At 47.7% G+C, this 15,619-nt stretch overlaps 1 protein-coding gene across 2 annotated transcripts; it reads right to left on the bottom strand.

The window, feature by feature from the left end:
• LOC126947406 (vacuolar fusion protein CCZ1 homolog B-like) lies at nt 1-15,134 on the bottom strand. Of its 2 annotated transcripts, XM_050778066.1 has the most exons (7): nt 14,746-15,134; nt 13,703-13,814; nt 7,176-7,209; nt 6,111-6,228; nt 2,433-2,591; nt 2,000-2,127; nt 1-340 (listed from the first exon to the last, which is right to left on the bottom strand). In XM_050778066.1, exons 1-7 carry the CDS (start codon nt 14,772-14,774, stop codon nt 285-287), a joined length of 636 nt encoding a protein of 211 aa, XP_050634023.1. In that variant the 5' UTR covers nt 14,775-15,134; the 3' UTR covers nt 1-284. The 2 variants fall into 2 exon arrangements, with proteins under 2 accessions (XP_050634023.1, XP_050634024.1); XM_050778067.1 differs by lacking the exons at nt 13,703-13,814; nt 14,746-15,134 and adding an exon at nt 12,653-13,681.
• Nucleotides 15,135-15,619: the final 485 nt, after the last annotated feature.

Below are 15,619 nucleotides of genomic sequence, written 5' to 3'. Positions count from 1 at the left end.
TTTTAAAAACTTTAACAATTTATTAATCTTATTTTCTAGTAAAATATTCACATAATGTCAAAAGAATGGAATGATAGAGATAGTCAACTACCTTTAATTAATCCCACATAAATATTTAAAATCTAAAAACCTCAGGAGATCAGGAGACCGAGTAGAAATGTGATTCTTCAAAGCAAGTATTGCTTTTCCCTTGTCCTGAATGCAGTCCGTCATATGACCAGTAACTTGCATATGCCCAAATGTTTGCCGAGTGTCTTTTAAATACGCTTTCAGTGAGCCGTCAGTCAATCCAAGAAGAAGATGTTGTTGAACTGCGTTGCACAGAGTTTCTTGACCTCTTCTGCAAAACCGACAGACAACAGTGAGGAGGGAAGAGGCGCTTACTTAAAAGGTTATGTGACATATAATTAAATTCTTCTTGGGTAAAATTAGCAATAGATATTTGCATTGATTTTGACCTTAAATCCCAGAAGAGTAGGCAAGAATTTTTTTTTTTTTTTTTGAGACAGAGTCTTACTCTGTCACCCAGGCTGGAGTGTAGTGGTGTGATCTGGTGTGATCTTGGCTCATTGCAGCCTCCACCTCCCAGGTAGCTGGGACAACAGGTGCACACCACCACGCCCGGCTAATTTTTGTATTTTTGGGTAGAGACAGGGTTTCGCCAGGCTGGTCTTGAACTTCTAACCTCAGGTGATCCACCCACCTTGGCCTCCCAAAGTGCTGGACTGCAGGCATGAACCACTGTGCCCAGCCAAGAAATGTTAACAAGAGGGGAGAAAACCACCTAAGAAAGCTACCAGGCCTCAGTAGTTTGAGCATATAACACTGCTGCCCAGCCTGAGGAACTGCAGGCAAAGTGCCCAGGACACCCGGGGAGGGGGTTAGAAGCACGAGGCTGGTGCTGTCGTCATCTTGGGAGAACTGATGGAACAACAGAGAAACTGACAGCGACCCTGAGCTGCAGACCCAGCGCCCCGCAGACGTGTCGGGATTTTGGTCTTATTGAATTCAGTTTGGATCAGGCTTGTATTAACTGATGTTTCTAATGCACACAATTACTAATGCAAGTGTTAATAATAGAAAAATGTAGTATGCCCGAGAAGATACAAGGGGAAAAAAAAGACGCTTACACTGAATTTCCACACAGTGTACATGTGGGGCATCGCCCAAGGGGGCAGCTCTGCCGAGGCGAGGTCCCCTCTCTCCAGGGCAGCCGAGCTGTCAGCAGAGCAGCTGCTGGGTCACCCCGTGCGGTGGGCACGGCTGGCCACTTTGGTGGGAGGGCAGGAGAAAATGCCTTATCATGCTGCCAGGTGTTCAGAGGGATCGTTGTAAACGGCCACATGAACCTGGCAGCTTCTCCCTACAAAAGATACGTTTATATCACAGGATATTAAAAAAGGACATTTGGGGCTGGGCAAGGTGGCTCCCGCCTGTAATCCCAGCTCTTTGGGAGGCCGGAAGATCGCTTGAGGCTTGGAGTTTAAGCCCAGCCAGGGCAACAGACCAAGACTCCGTCTCAAAATAAATAAATAAATAAAATAAATTAGCGGGTATGGTGACACATGCTTGTGGGCTCAGCTACTCGAGAGGCTGAGGTGGGAGGACTGCTTGAGCCTAGGAGTTGGAGGCTGTGGTGAACTATGATTGCACCACTGCACTCCAGCCTGTGTGACAAAGTGAGACCCTGTCTCCAAAAAGGGGACATTTCTTAATGCACAGTAAAGTTATTATTATTATTATTTTTTTAGATTGTAGAAAATAATTTTCTTTGGGCCACTGTCAAGTTTCCTGTGCTACAGGAAAGTCCCGTCAGTTTTCCAAGAAAGAGAAAAGGGACCAAATGTTGAAAATGTTGAGAGGCACCTGCTTACAATCTCAGCAGACATTTGTTCTATTTCTCATGTTTCTATTTTTTAACCAGGTTTAATACAGTGAAAAAACAACTTTTCCATATCAGCAGCATTAAAATTCTCCTGAAATACCAAATCCTACTTACCGTTTACTTCAATCAGGTTTGCATTTTTTTGATTCAAAATAACATAGAGCTCCCGCCGATCAGACTTCTTTCCAACAACCCAGTAATCACTCATGGCCTTCACGATGATCTCCTCATCCTCATCCACTCTGCAAGAGAAGAGTTTCAGAACGCGCCGTTCGTTATTCACATGGGTAGACGGGGAAAGCAAGCATTCCAAAACAAGAACAGGAAATGGAACGGACGCACGTGGCATTTAAAAGGCTCAGGGAGTCCTGGGCGAGGGAACTGGTGACTTAGGGGCTCCCAAGTGTGTGTCTGGAAGTGGCGCTCATGAAGGTGGTTCAAGCTTGAACCCCATGGAAAGGGCTCTGGGTCATTTGGCTTTGAAGGGACTTTCCGTGTCTTTTTTCTTAGAAAGGGGACACCTGATTGGAGAAGTGGCTGGAATCACCTGGTGAAGTCACTGTTGATGTCACCGAGAATCTTCATTAAATCCGGGTGCACGGAAGTGAGTGACACACTGGGCGTTTTCCTCATGTGAACTGTGCTCTTCTCGGCCAGATTCATATGGTTGAAGTAAATAAACTTAAACTGGGGTTCTTTCTCAGACCTGTACAAACATGTCACAAAGACGGTTAAACTGGGGTTCTTTCTCAGACCTGTACAAACATGTCACAAAGACGGTAATACCCTGGATGGATATAACCAAACAATACAACTAGATTCTTTTTTTACAATTTTTTTGAGATGGAGTCTCACTGTCACCCAGGCTGGAGTGCAGTGACGCAATCTCGGCTCACTGCAATCTCCACCTCCTGGGTTCAAGCGATTCTCCTGCCTCAGCCTCCTGAGTAGCTGGGATTACAGGTGCCTCCCACCATGCCCGGGTAAGTTTTGTATTTTTAGTAGAGACAGGGTTTCACCATGTTGGCCAGGATGGTCTTGATCTCCTGACCTTGTGATCCGCCCGCCCTGGCCTCCCAAAGTGCAGGGATTACAGGCTTGAGTGCCCGCGCCCGGCCCAGCCCTCTTTTTCTAAACAAAGTTTCACGGGAGCATCGCCATCGCCACACGTTCATGTGTTGTCTGCTTTCCTGTCAAAATGACAGTTGAGTAGTTGTAACACATACATCTACATACAGCCCGGGACGTCTGAAATGCTTCTTATTTGGTCCTTTACCGAAAAAGGCTGCCGACCCTGCGTTAGGAGAGTAACATCTCATTCCTCCCCCAGTGCGGGGAAGGAGCGTCCCGTGGAAGTGAACCTGCCTCGTGACCGAAGCCTACGACAATATGTATGTAACAAAGCTTTTCCTCCTATCATCCCCAGTGGAAATCATCGTAAAACACAGTCGCCTTTTCCACTGCAGTCTAATGAACATTTTAAATGGGATACACCTTTTTATTTCCTAAACTGACTAGACAATGCTGTGACACTGCCTCCCAGGTCAGCGTCTGTGACCTCCTCGGGGACCTAGTGGGAAAAGCTGAGCCTCACCCCTCCCAGGGCCCCTCCCCTCCCCTCACTGCACCCTCAATGCGCACCCTGGGCCTGGGATGGAGCCCCAGGGCCCCTCCCCTCCCCTCACTGCACCCTCAATGCGCACCCTGGGCCTGGGATGGAGCCGAGCACAGCCCCGCCCCGGGCTCAGAAGCCGCCTCTGCTTGCTTCGGGGTTCGCAGCCATGTTCTGGAGGGCTGGGGGTGCCGGAAATCCGACCTCCGGACAAGTGGGGTACTACTGAAATACTCTACATCTAGGCAAAAAAGAACGTGGAGGATTTAGTTTCCAGGAACATGAAAAGAAACTTCTTATAAAACCAGATTTTGTTTTCAGTAGCTCCCTAAGGCTAAGGAAAGTAAAATGACAAGAAAAACTGGAAAGAGTTGCAAATTTAGTCGTCTGCATAGACAAGGAACTTAAATCGGGTGTAAGCTTCTATCCTCAAAACACTCTGTGGGGCCAGGAGCAGTAGCTCACGCCCGTAATCCCAGCACTTTGGGAGGCCAAGGAGGGAGGATTGCCTGAGCCCAGTAGTTCAAGACCAGCCTGGGCAACATGGCGAAACCCCGTCTCTACCAAAAAATACAAAAATTAGCCAGGCGTGGTGGCGCACACCTGCTAGTCCTAGCTCTACAGCCAGGAAGCTGAGGTGGGAGGATCACTTAGAGCGTGGGAGGTCAAGGCTGCAGTGAGCCATGATTGCGCCACTGCACTCCAGCCTGGGCGACAGCAGGAGACCCTGTCTCCAAAAACCCACAAAAAAAAAAAAAAAAACAGGTGACGTGTTCTCTATGGTCACTACACTTTGTCACTTTCCATCTGTTAGTTGATAACCTGCATGATCCAAATCGATTTAACTCACTTATGCCTCCTTCACAAAGGAAAACCTGGTATTTTTATGGCCAAATAATTTAATGATTCAGTAGCACTGTCAACGTGTAAGCTACTGGCCAGGCGTGGTGGCTTATGCCTGTAATCCCAGCACTTTGGAAGGTCGAGGTGGGTGGATCACCTGAGGTCAGGAGTTCAAGACCAGCCTGGTCAACATGGCAAAACCCCATCTCTACTAAAAAATACAAAAATGAGCTGGGCATGGTGGCACCTGCCTGTAGTCCCAGCTACTTGGGAGGCTGAGGCAGGAGAATTGCTTGAACTCAGGGGCTGAAGGTTGCGGTGAGCTGAGATCGTGCCACCGCACTCTAGCCTGGGTGAAAGAGTGAAAGAAACTGTCTCAAAAAACAAAAACAACCAAAAACCAACGAAGATGTAAGCTGTTGACAGCAGTAATCCACACACCAAAATCTACACGTGCTTTCACCTTCGCTCGCTTCTGCACTCTCAGAGGCCCACGCTTATACAAGACCACACAGAAATAACATATGGGCCGGGTGCGGTGGCTCACACCTATAATCCCAGCACTTCGGGAGGCTGAGGCGGGTGGATCACAAGATCAGGAGTTCGAGACCAGCCTGACCAACACGGTAAAACCCCATCTCTACAAAAACACAAAACTTAGCCAGGCATGATGGCATACAGCTCCTCAGGAGGCTGAGGCAGGAGAATCGCTTGAACCTGGGAGGGCGGAGGTTGCAGTGAGCCGAGATCATGCCATTGCATTCCATCCTGGGCAACAGAGCGAGACTCCGTCTCAAAGAAAGCCCAAAACAACAACGTATGAACACTAAGAACATGAGCTTATGCAGAAATGCACAGCATTTTAGTAACTTCTCCAATGTGTAGAGAGCCCATTTAAAAGCAGGACTCAACTTCGCAAAGGGCTTTCCATGACCTCACTTTTCACTTTATAATAACTATTTTATATTGAGAAAAGATAGGGAAGGCCGGGTGCTATAGCTCACACCAGTAATCCCAGCACTTTGGGAGGCTGAGGCTGGTGGATCACTTGAGGTCAGGAGATCAAGACCAACCTGGCTAACATGGTGAAACCCTGTCTCTACTAAAAATATAAAAATTAGCCCGGCATGGTGGTACATGCCTATAATCCCAGCTACTCGAGAGGCTGAGGCATGAGAATCGCTTGAACCTGGGAGGCGGAGGCTGCAGTGAGCTGAGATCAGGCCACTGCATACTCCAGCCTGGGCAACAGAGTGAGACTTTGTCTCAAAAGCTAGGGAGGAAGAATTCAAGGACGTTTCAGTGTCTAGAGAGTTGGAGGAGCGAATCCCGCCTCTCTCACTCAGTGTAGACCCTTCAGGCTGTCACATTGAGTACCCAGGCCCAATGCCCCACATCCCAGCCAGTTTCCCCTACACATTTTCACACAACGAGAGGCAAAATGCTTTCAGTCTGCGCACACCAAAACCATGCTGACTACTGCCCATGTGAACGTAACCATCTGGGCCAGTGAAATGGGATGTTCCAATCAGCGGGGAGCTGAGGGAAGGTATTTAACAGAAGACCCAGCCCCAGCTGCCATCACGGGGCAGAAAAACTCAGGTCGGCTTCCCCAGGACCCTTTCCGACAGGCCTGAATGGCACGTATCACCGTTCTCTAGATTCCACGAGAGCACAGGACTGTTACCACCACCCACATCTGTAAGAAAAACTACGCGTGTTTTAAAAGCCGCTCAATGCGTGAACGTGAACAGAAAGCCAAGTACAAACCCAGACATCCTCTTGTTGATGTTAAACTGCTCGCAGATGTCAGAGGCCAGCACCGTGAGCTGGGGCCCGACGACGCTGTCCAGTCTTCGGCAAAAATCCAGCGTTGGCTGGATAGAGGCTGGCAAGTCATGACAAAACAAACCGGTAAGATTCATGTGACTGTCCGATGCCGAACAACTGTATTCAAACGAAAACGTCACTGATCTGGGAAAGCAAACGATGAAACGCTCAGGCCCCTCCTGCTCCTCAAATACAAGAGAAACAGAAGATGGAAAACCGCTTACGTTTCAGATGGAAAAAGGCAAAGACCTCTCACTGTGGAAAGGTGACTGAGGTGCACCCTGTGGGGTGGTAAAGGGCTGCCGACCCCAGAAACGCCTCAGAAGGTCGTGTGTGTATTTAACAAACATTCCACAGCACTCACGGGCCAGGTGCTGTTTGGTGCTTCGCACACACGACCTCATTCCATCCTCAGAGCCCCCCGGGAGAGGTGCCACCGCTGTCTCCAGCTCGTGGTCGGCGGGGCACAGAAAGATGCCCACATTCTGCTGACAAGTGGGACGACTAGGACTTAAAAAATACGAGCAATGGCTAGTTCAGGAGCCAGGGGGGTCCCAGATGGGGAACAGGCTCCTCTCTGTGCCTCTACATTGCTGACGACAACACATTTATCATTTAATGGGCTGGGTGTGGGGGTTCCCGCCCGAAATCCCAGCACTTTGGGAGGCTAAGGTGGGGGGATCACTTGAGCCCAGGAGTTTGACACTAGCCTGGCCAACACAGCGAGACCCTGTCTAAACAACAACAACATTTAGCTGGGTGCGGCCGTGTGGGCTGGCAGGTCCCAGCGACCCGGGAGGCCCAGATGGGAAGATCACTTAAACGCAGGAGGTCGAGGCTACAGTGAGCTACGATCGTGCCACTGCGCTCCAAGAGTGAAACCCCGTCTCAAATAAAAAACCCCCAAACAACTGAAACCCCCAAAACATATATCATTTAAGAACAGGACGCAGCAAAGTACAAAAAGCCTAGTCAGGCTGAAATGAGACGAAGGCGCGTACCCACCGTCGATCATAAAGCACACAGCCGCACTCATGGCCTGGGAAGAGAACAAACCTAAGGTTATGAAACGGTAGAAAAAAGGAGACTTTCATATAATCACAATCTGTTCAAAGTCGACAGGGACAAATCAATGGTAAAAAGATGTTTTTCAGTCAACCAGAGCCATCTGGACGCAGGCTGCCCATTCCGTGATGCGAGAGGAGCGCTGTGCACCTTGTCAGGTGTGACAGTGCCTGTGGGGAGGTGACCACAGATGTCCTCATCAGAGAGCACAGGGAAGTGTCCGGGACTGATGTGAGGACTTAAAATGCTCTTGCAAACCCAACAACACAACACGGAGAGGCAACAAAACCAGAATCTTATTCACTTGTGTGATGGGGACTTAGGGGCTCACGGTTTTCGTCTCTCTGTGTATATTCCAGAGAGAGAATTGGCAGAAACTGTCAATTATTCTTTGACAATTTCCACTGACACAAGTTTACAAAGACAGTAAATGGATATCATCTTGTCTCACTTAATTATAGCAAATTATTGCAGTTATGACATTAGACATAGCAACCTACAACAACCAGGACCACCGATAACCAAAAATGTTTAACATCTATCAAAGCAATTACGGTTAAAAAAAGGCTCAACAGGCCGGGCGCGGTGGCTCACGCCTGTAATCCCAGCACTTTCGGAGGCCGAGGCAGGTGGATCACGAGGTCAGGAGATCGAGACCATCCTGGCTAACATGGTGAAACCCCGTCTCTACTAAAAAATACAAAAAAATTAGCCGGGCATGGTGGCGGGCGCCTGTAGTCCCAGCTACTCGGGAGGCTGAGGCAGGAGAATGGCGTGAACCTGGGAGGCGGAGCTTGCAGTGAGCTGAGATCACGCCACTGCACTCCAGGCTGGGCGACAGAGTGAGACTCTGTCTCCAAAAAAAAAAAAAAAAAGGCTCAACAGAACATCAAGCCGATCAAGCCTGACAATGAAAGCCACAGACTTCCTTCTCTGAGCTCTCCTCCCTGGCAACCACTTTAAACTGTTATTAGACAACGGGCTTATCCTAACTCTTTAGCGTATCCTCTTTAGACATCGTATTGACTTCCTGCTCATGTCATGACGCATGTGACCCCTCATCTGCCTTCCCCCCTCCTCCTCTACGGTTTACAGCCATTCTATTTCCTCCGCTGGTCGCCTTCCACCAGCCACAGGCCTCCGCTCCTGAAATCACATTCCCACCTGCTCCAGTACCTCTTCCCACTTCCGAGAGCGAGATCCTGTCTCAGAGATGAAAGATCTCAAATCAGTGACCTGACCTTTCGTCTTAAGATCCTGGACAAGGCCGGGCGCGGTGGCTCAAGCCTGTAATCCCAGCACTTTGGGAGGCCGAGACGGGCGGATCACGAGGTCAGGAGATCGAGACCATCCTGGCTAACACGGTGAAACCCCGTCTCTACTAAAAATACAAGAAAATTAGCCGGGCGAGGTGGCGGGCGCCTGTAGCCCCAGCTACTCGGGAGGCTGAGGCAGGAGAATGGCGTGAACCCGGGAGGCGGAGCTTGCAGTGAGCCGAGATCGCGCCACTGCACTCCAGCCTGGGGCACAGAGCAAGACTCCGTCTCAAAAAAAAAAAAAAAAAAAAAAAAAAAAGATCCTGGACAAAGGAGTCAACTAAACCTAAAGCAAGTGGGGCCGGGTGCGGTGGCTCACACCTGTAATCCCAGCATTTTGGGAGGCGGAGGCAGGTGGATCACCTGAGGTCAGGAGTTTGAGACCAGCCTAACATGGCGAAACCCCGTCTCTACTAAAAGTACAAAAAAATTAGCTGGGCGTGGTGGTGTGCGCCTATAATCCCAGCTACTCAGGAGGCTGAGGCAAGAGAATCGTGTGAACCTGGAAGGCAGAGGTTGCAGTGAGCCGAGACTGTGCCAGTGCACTCCAGCCTGGGTGACAGAGTGGGACTGTCTCAAAAAAAAAAAACAAAAGAAACCTAAAGCAAATGGAAGGAAATACTAAAAGATGAGAGCAGAAACAAACTTGATAGAGAAAAATCATAGAGAAAATAAATGAAACCAAAAGTTAGTTCTGTGAAAAGACCAACATTGAAAACCTTTTCCTTTTTTCTTGTGAAGATTCCAGAAGTATGAAGAACCTTCAGCTAGACTGTAGAACAAGAAACAAACAGAGAAGACTCAAATTACTAAAACCAGGAATGAAAGAGGAGACATCACTACTGACTTTACAGGAAAAATGAAGGAATATCTGGCTTTACCTGTAATACCATGAAAACCCACGTGCCGACAAATCAAATCAAACTGAAGCGGACAAATTCCTAGAAAGACACAAACTACCAAAGCTGACTCAAGAAGAAACAAAAAAAATAAACCTCTAACAAGTAAAGAGATTAACCCATTTATGCTGGAGGTTGTAAATCTTTTCTGTGAAAAATGAGACCTTGGCGATGACCTTCAGCAGGATATAAATAACTCCCACAAGCTTAGTGTTCCAATAATGGAATGCTACGCACAGTTAATTAACTTTAAAACTTCCCACAAAGAAAAGCCCAGATGCAGAGAGCTTGACTGTGAATTCTATGAAACATGGAAAGAAGAATTAACACCAGTGCTTCACTGTCTTCCAAAAAAATAGGAGGGAACACTTCCCAACACATTCTATTGGGCCAGCATTGCCCAAAGATATCACAAGAAAACAAAACTACAGGCCAATATCCCTTACAGCCCAAGCCCGTACAGCACCCGCTCCACCTCTGGAGGGCTGGAGACTAAGGCCGGTCACACAGGGCCAGCTGTGTCTCTGTGGCCAATCCCCAGTAAAAACTCTGGATCTCGAGGCTCAGGTGAGCTTCCCTGGATGGCAGCACTCCATAGAGACTGCCATACATCCTCGATGGGGAAACAGGCACTGTGCTGTCCGCATGACCCCAGCGGGAGAGGACAGCCGGAAGCTCACACCGGAGCAGGACTCCATCTCAAAACCAAAAACCAAAAACCAAAAAATCTAGAAACCCAAAAAACCAAACAAACCTAAAGCAAATGGAGTCCTTCCATTGGTGGTTCCTGGGCCCTGCCCCATGTGCCTCTTCCCTGGGCTGATTTTAACCTGTATTCTTCTTTCACCATAATAAACCACAGCTGTGCGTATATTCTTCCTTATCCCTGGTTTTGCTTCCCGTGGTTTCGGTCACATGAGGGACAGTGTAATAAAATACTGTGGTAAGGGGGAAGAAAACCACATTCTCATTACTTTTATTGCAGTGTATTGTTATTGTCCAATCATGATTACTATTACTTTTTGTGAGATGGGGTCTCACTCTGTTGTCCAGGCTGGAGTACAATGGCACTATCTTGGTTCACTGCAACCTCCGTCTCCCAGGTTCAAGTGATTCTCCTGACTCAGCCTCCTCAGTAACTCGGATTACATGTGCATGCCATCATGCCTGGCTGAGTTTTTATATTTGTAGTAGAGGCAGGGTTTCACCATGCTGGCCAGGCTGGTCTCAAGTTCCTGGCCTCAAGTGATCTGCCTGCCTCGGCCTCCCAAAGTGCTGGGATTACAGGTGTGAGCCACTGTGCCCGGCCTTATTATTGCTATTAATCTCTTACTGTACTGAATATGTATAAATTAAACATTATCACAGGCATGTATGTACAGGAAAAACACAGTATGTGAAGGTTTGGTACTGTCCCTGGTTTCAGGCACCCCCTGGGGGTTCTGGAACACATAGCCTTTGCCTCGGGCGTACTGCTGTAGAAAGCCTTTTCTGAGTCCTGTAGTACTTCTAGTGAACTCTTACCCTAAAGGTGGTCATGGGGACTCCCAAACTTGCAGCTGGTGTCAGAAGTGAGGATGGTCTTGGAGACTCATGAACTTTGCAACTAGAAATCACTAAATTGTACATTTTAAGTGTACAAGGGTGAGTTGTACGGTACGTGCATTGTATCTCAAAGTCATTAAGAAAAAGATTAAGGGCCCTTTAACACAGCGACAATCCCATTATCACACCCCAAATTATGTCTATAGATTGACTCTAAAAGCAGAAATGCAATCAACAGCATATTACACACCAGGCTTATGGAGATTTCAGAGTCATTACCTGGGTCATTCAAAGGGGAATGATTTTTTTCTTGAGATGGGGTCTCGAATTTTCGCCTGATCCACAAATGGACATTCTTCCTACTCCAATTCCTGCTCTAAATTACACCTCCAACATTTTGGTTTGCTTTTTCGACCACATCTTTTTGTAGGCTCTTCCTAGAATCTCCCCTTCCCTGCCTCTGTCACAGCCCAACTTTGACTCTCTCAAGCACGCCACGTGATGAACGAAACATCTTTTTATTTTGGCGGCTTGAACCCTGGAGCCCTCCCTCCTCCTGCTCGGTCACAGAGGTGCTGGGGTTGGGGTGTTGCCAGCAGACCTTAAGAGCCTGATCACCCCAAGATTTCCTTGTACCGTCTCATGCGTGAGAACTACTGCTCTGGATTCCCAACTGTTCTTTCCTGGTTTGTTCACTTATTCTGCTGACAGATGACCCTGTGTGACACCCTGAGGAAGGGTGCATGAGGGTAAACTTTTTGAGGCTTTTCATATTTAACTTTTTTTTTGAGACAGAGTCCTGCTCTGTTGCCCAGACTGGAGTGCAGTGGCGTAATCTCAGCTCACTGCAACCTCCGCCTCCCGGGTACAAGTGATTCTCCTGCCTCAGCCTCCAGAGTAGCTGGGATTACAGGCGTGTGCCACCATGCCCGGCTAATTTTTTGTATTTTTAGTAGAGACAGGGTTTCCCCATGTTGGCCAGGCTGGTCTCGAACTCCAGACCTCAGGTGATCAGCCCACCTCGGCCTCCCAAAGTGTTGGGATTACAGGCGTGAGCCACCGTGCCCGGGATAATGTCTTCCTTTTGTCTCATCTGTGGTTGACAGCTTGGCGTGGCAAAGAACTCTATGCTCAAATTCATTTTCTCTCAGAACTCTGAAAGTCTCTCTTCCACTGTCACATAACGTCTGGTGCTAGATATGAAACTGTTGATGCCAGTTTCATTATTTTTGAGACAGAGTTTCACTCTGTCACCCAGCAAGAATGCAGTGGTGTGATCATAGCTCACTGCAGCTTCCAACTCTTAGGCTCAAGTGGTTTTCCTGCCTCAGCCTCCTGAGCAGCTGGGACTTACAGACGAGCACCACCACGCCTGGCTAATTTCTAAACATTTTTCTGTCGACACAGGGTCTTACTATGTTGCCCAGGCTGGCCTCCCAACTCCTGGCCTCAAGTGATCCTCCCACCTTGGCCTCCCAAAGTGCTGGGACTGCACCTGGCACATTTCAATTTTTTATTAATAGATACAACTCTTCTAATTAGTGGATACTAATTTTTTAAAGTTCTTGTCTGTCCTCGGAATCATTTTTGTTTCTTTTGAGACCTCTACTTTTGTTTTTGCAGCCATATTTAACAATGAGGGAACGAGAAGGCTCACCAGGCTTCACTCAGAGTAGGATGAAGGTCTCAGTTCCGTCTGGGAGAAAGAAATGCCAGAATGAGCAGGGCCTCATTCTCAGGGGCAGACATCCACGTTAGCCACTCGGGGTCTCTTCAGACTGTTTCCTTTCTTTAAACAGACCCTCACTTGTCAGCCAGGGATGGATGCTCAGCCGCGGGCCTATCTGTGTAAGGATGGGGGAAGGGGAGGCTGACTGGCCTCTCTGCCACACTTCACTTCACTTCCCCACCTTTCCAGGCCCAGTCCCCACTCTGACAACTCAGGTGACCCCTCCTCCAAGTCAGGAGCTTCTCTGGGCTTCCGCAGGGCTGTGGGTCCTTTGCCTTAGCACAGGGTTGCCACTCGTATTCCAGGCCTGTTCCGGCACCGCCCTCCATCAGGCGTGGCTGACAAGTCCCGTCTACCTTCCAGAGACGGACAGGACTCCCTCATCCTGACACACCCCGCTCCTTCCTGTTCCCCAACAGCATCATTTCTGAGCTTTATGAATGAAAACTTCTCCGCAGCCTCAGGCAGGAAAGAAGAGAAGCACATACGCATGCTCGACTTCTTTCTTGAACCAAAAACTGCCTTTAATTAGAAACACAACCTGAGTATATATCCTTACAAGATGATGTCCTGACAGAAACAAATACGATCCTTATGGAATTAGCAAGCCCATAGCCTTAAAATCAGAGCAAAAGCAACATGCACAGACACGTGGCCACGGCCCCCATCTAGAGCCATTTCGAGAACAGGGAGCACCAACCTCTGACAGCCTTTGGTTTGAGAGCACGTGGGACTTCACATGTTTATGAATCACCATCTTAAACAGTTCCTCTTTCACTAATAACAAAACTGTTTAAAAGGAGCTGAAAATAAACTTACTACTCTAGAAGAACACCCATTTTGAGTTTTACCATAATCAGAACTTCCAACATCTTTTCCAAGAAACATTTAAGAGGTTTGCATACGCACTCGTGTACACGTGCAAGAAAGATCGACTTCAGTATTAATCAGTAACGCTGGAGGGAAAAAAGTTGTTACCTTATAAACAATTAAATGGAGCTCTTCATAAGCGTCATCTGTATTTACAAAAATTTTGGGGAATCTGCATTTTGCATCCGGATCATTAAGGTTCAAGGGTCCGGTAAGAAATCTTAAAAGCAAGAACAGACATGGCTTGATTCAATGAGGTGAATTAGAATCAGGAATCTAGAAACAGAACACATTCCTACTTAATATTCACCAGTTGCTTTCGATGCCAGGTGCTATTTGGATAACACCGTATCAGAATACGCTGGCCGGGCCTGGTGGCTCACGCCTATAACCCCAGCACTTTGGGAGGCCGAGGTGGGTGGATCACCTGAAGTCAGGAGTTCAAGAGCAGCCTGGCCAACATGGCAAAACCTTGTCTCTACTAAAAATACAAAAATTAGCTCGGCGTGGTGGTGGGCACCTGCAATCCCAGCCACTCTAGAGGCTGAGGCAGGGGAATTGCTTGAACCCGGGAGGCGGAGTCTACAGTGAGCTGAGGTTGTGCCACTGCACTCCACACTCCAGCCTGGGCGACAGACACTCCATCTCAAAAAAAAAAAAAAAAAAAAAAAAAAAAGGCGGGGTATGCTAAAGTAAGTTTTAACTCATTGGAAACAATAAACTTTCCTTGTTGGTTACTGTCAATCAGATGGCACAAAGATATTTCAATGTTCATATTATCTTTACCAAAAAGATAATAGGCCAAGCATGGTGGCTCACACCTGTAATCCCAGCACTTTGGGAGGCCAAGGTAGGTAGATCACTTGAAGTCAGGAGTTCAAGACCAGCCAGGCCAACATGATGAAACCATGTCTCTACTAAAAACACAAAATGAATTAGCCAGGCATAGTGGCTTGTGCCTGTAGTTCCAGCTACTGGGGAGGCTGAGGCATGAGAATTGCTTCAGCCTGGGAGGCAGAGGTTGCAGTGAGCCGAGATCTTGCCACTGCACTCCAGGCTGGGTAACACAGCCAGACTCTGAGTCAAGAAAAAAAAAAAGGAAAAGGAAGAAAGAAAACCCAGTATCTTAAATCAAAGAACAGAAGTCCTACCTTCCATAGTGCTGAAGATTTCCTGGCATTTCTGCTCTTATTGGAGAATCCCTTCCTGCTAACTGCAAATAAATTTAATGTTGAGAATGACTTACCAGACTTTTTATTTATTTTCCAAGCTTTGAAAAACAGCATTCATTATCTACTAGTTGGTTCCATACTATTTGTCTTTTTCTTTTAGAGACAGGATCTTGTTCTGTTGCCCAGGCTGGAATGCAGTGCGGCATAATAATGACTCACTGTAGCCTTGAACTCCTGAGCTCAAGCAATCCTCCCACCTCAGCCTCAAGATACAGGCATATGTGACCACACCCGGCTAGGTTTTCAATTTTTGGCCAGGTGAGGTGGCTCATGCCTATAATCCCAGCACTTTGGGAGGCCGAGGCAGGCAGATTACTTGAGCCCAGGAGTTTGAGACCAGACGAGTCAACGCAGTGAGACCTTGTCTCAAAAAAAAAAAAAAAAAAAAAAAAAAAAAAAATTGGGAGGACAAGAGGGAGGGAACGAACAAGCGGAGAGAGTGACTTCAGCTGAGCCCAATGATTTTTGTGTGTTAAGCTCTGAAAATACTTTCGGGAGAACACAGTAATATCATTTACAAGTTCTCTGGGAAAACCGGGAAATTTCAGTACTAGAGTGGAAAGCCAGGTCGGCACTAAGACATCTACTGAAAATTAGGTCTCATGTTGATAGAGGAGAAGACGACACAGGTCGACTGTTTTAAAGATCACTGGCATTTTAAAGGTTCCTAGAACCCGATCCAAAATCCAATTTTTCGGCCAGGAGCGGCAGCTCACGCCTGTAATCACAGCACTTTGGGAGGCTGAGGAGGGTGAATCACCTGAGATCAGGAGTTCGAGACCAGCCTGGCCAA

This window comes from Macaca thibetana, unplaced genomic scaffold (genome assembly GCF_024542745.1).
Source record: "Macaca thibetana thibetana isolate TM-01 unplaced genomic scaffold, ASM2454274v1 unplaced_scaffolds240, whole genome shotgun sequence".
In the NCBI taxonomy this organism is placed as follows: domain Eukaryota; kingdom Metazoa; phylum Chordata; class Mammalia; order Primates; family Cercopithecidae; genus Macaca; species Macaca thibetana.
The sequence above is the reverse complement of the archived record's forward strand: the minus strand, read 5'-3'. Positions and strand labels throughout refer to the sequence as shown.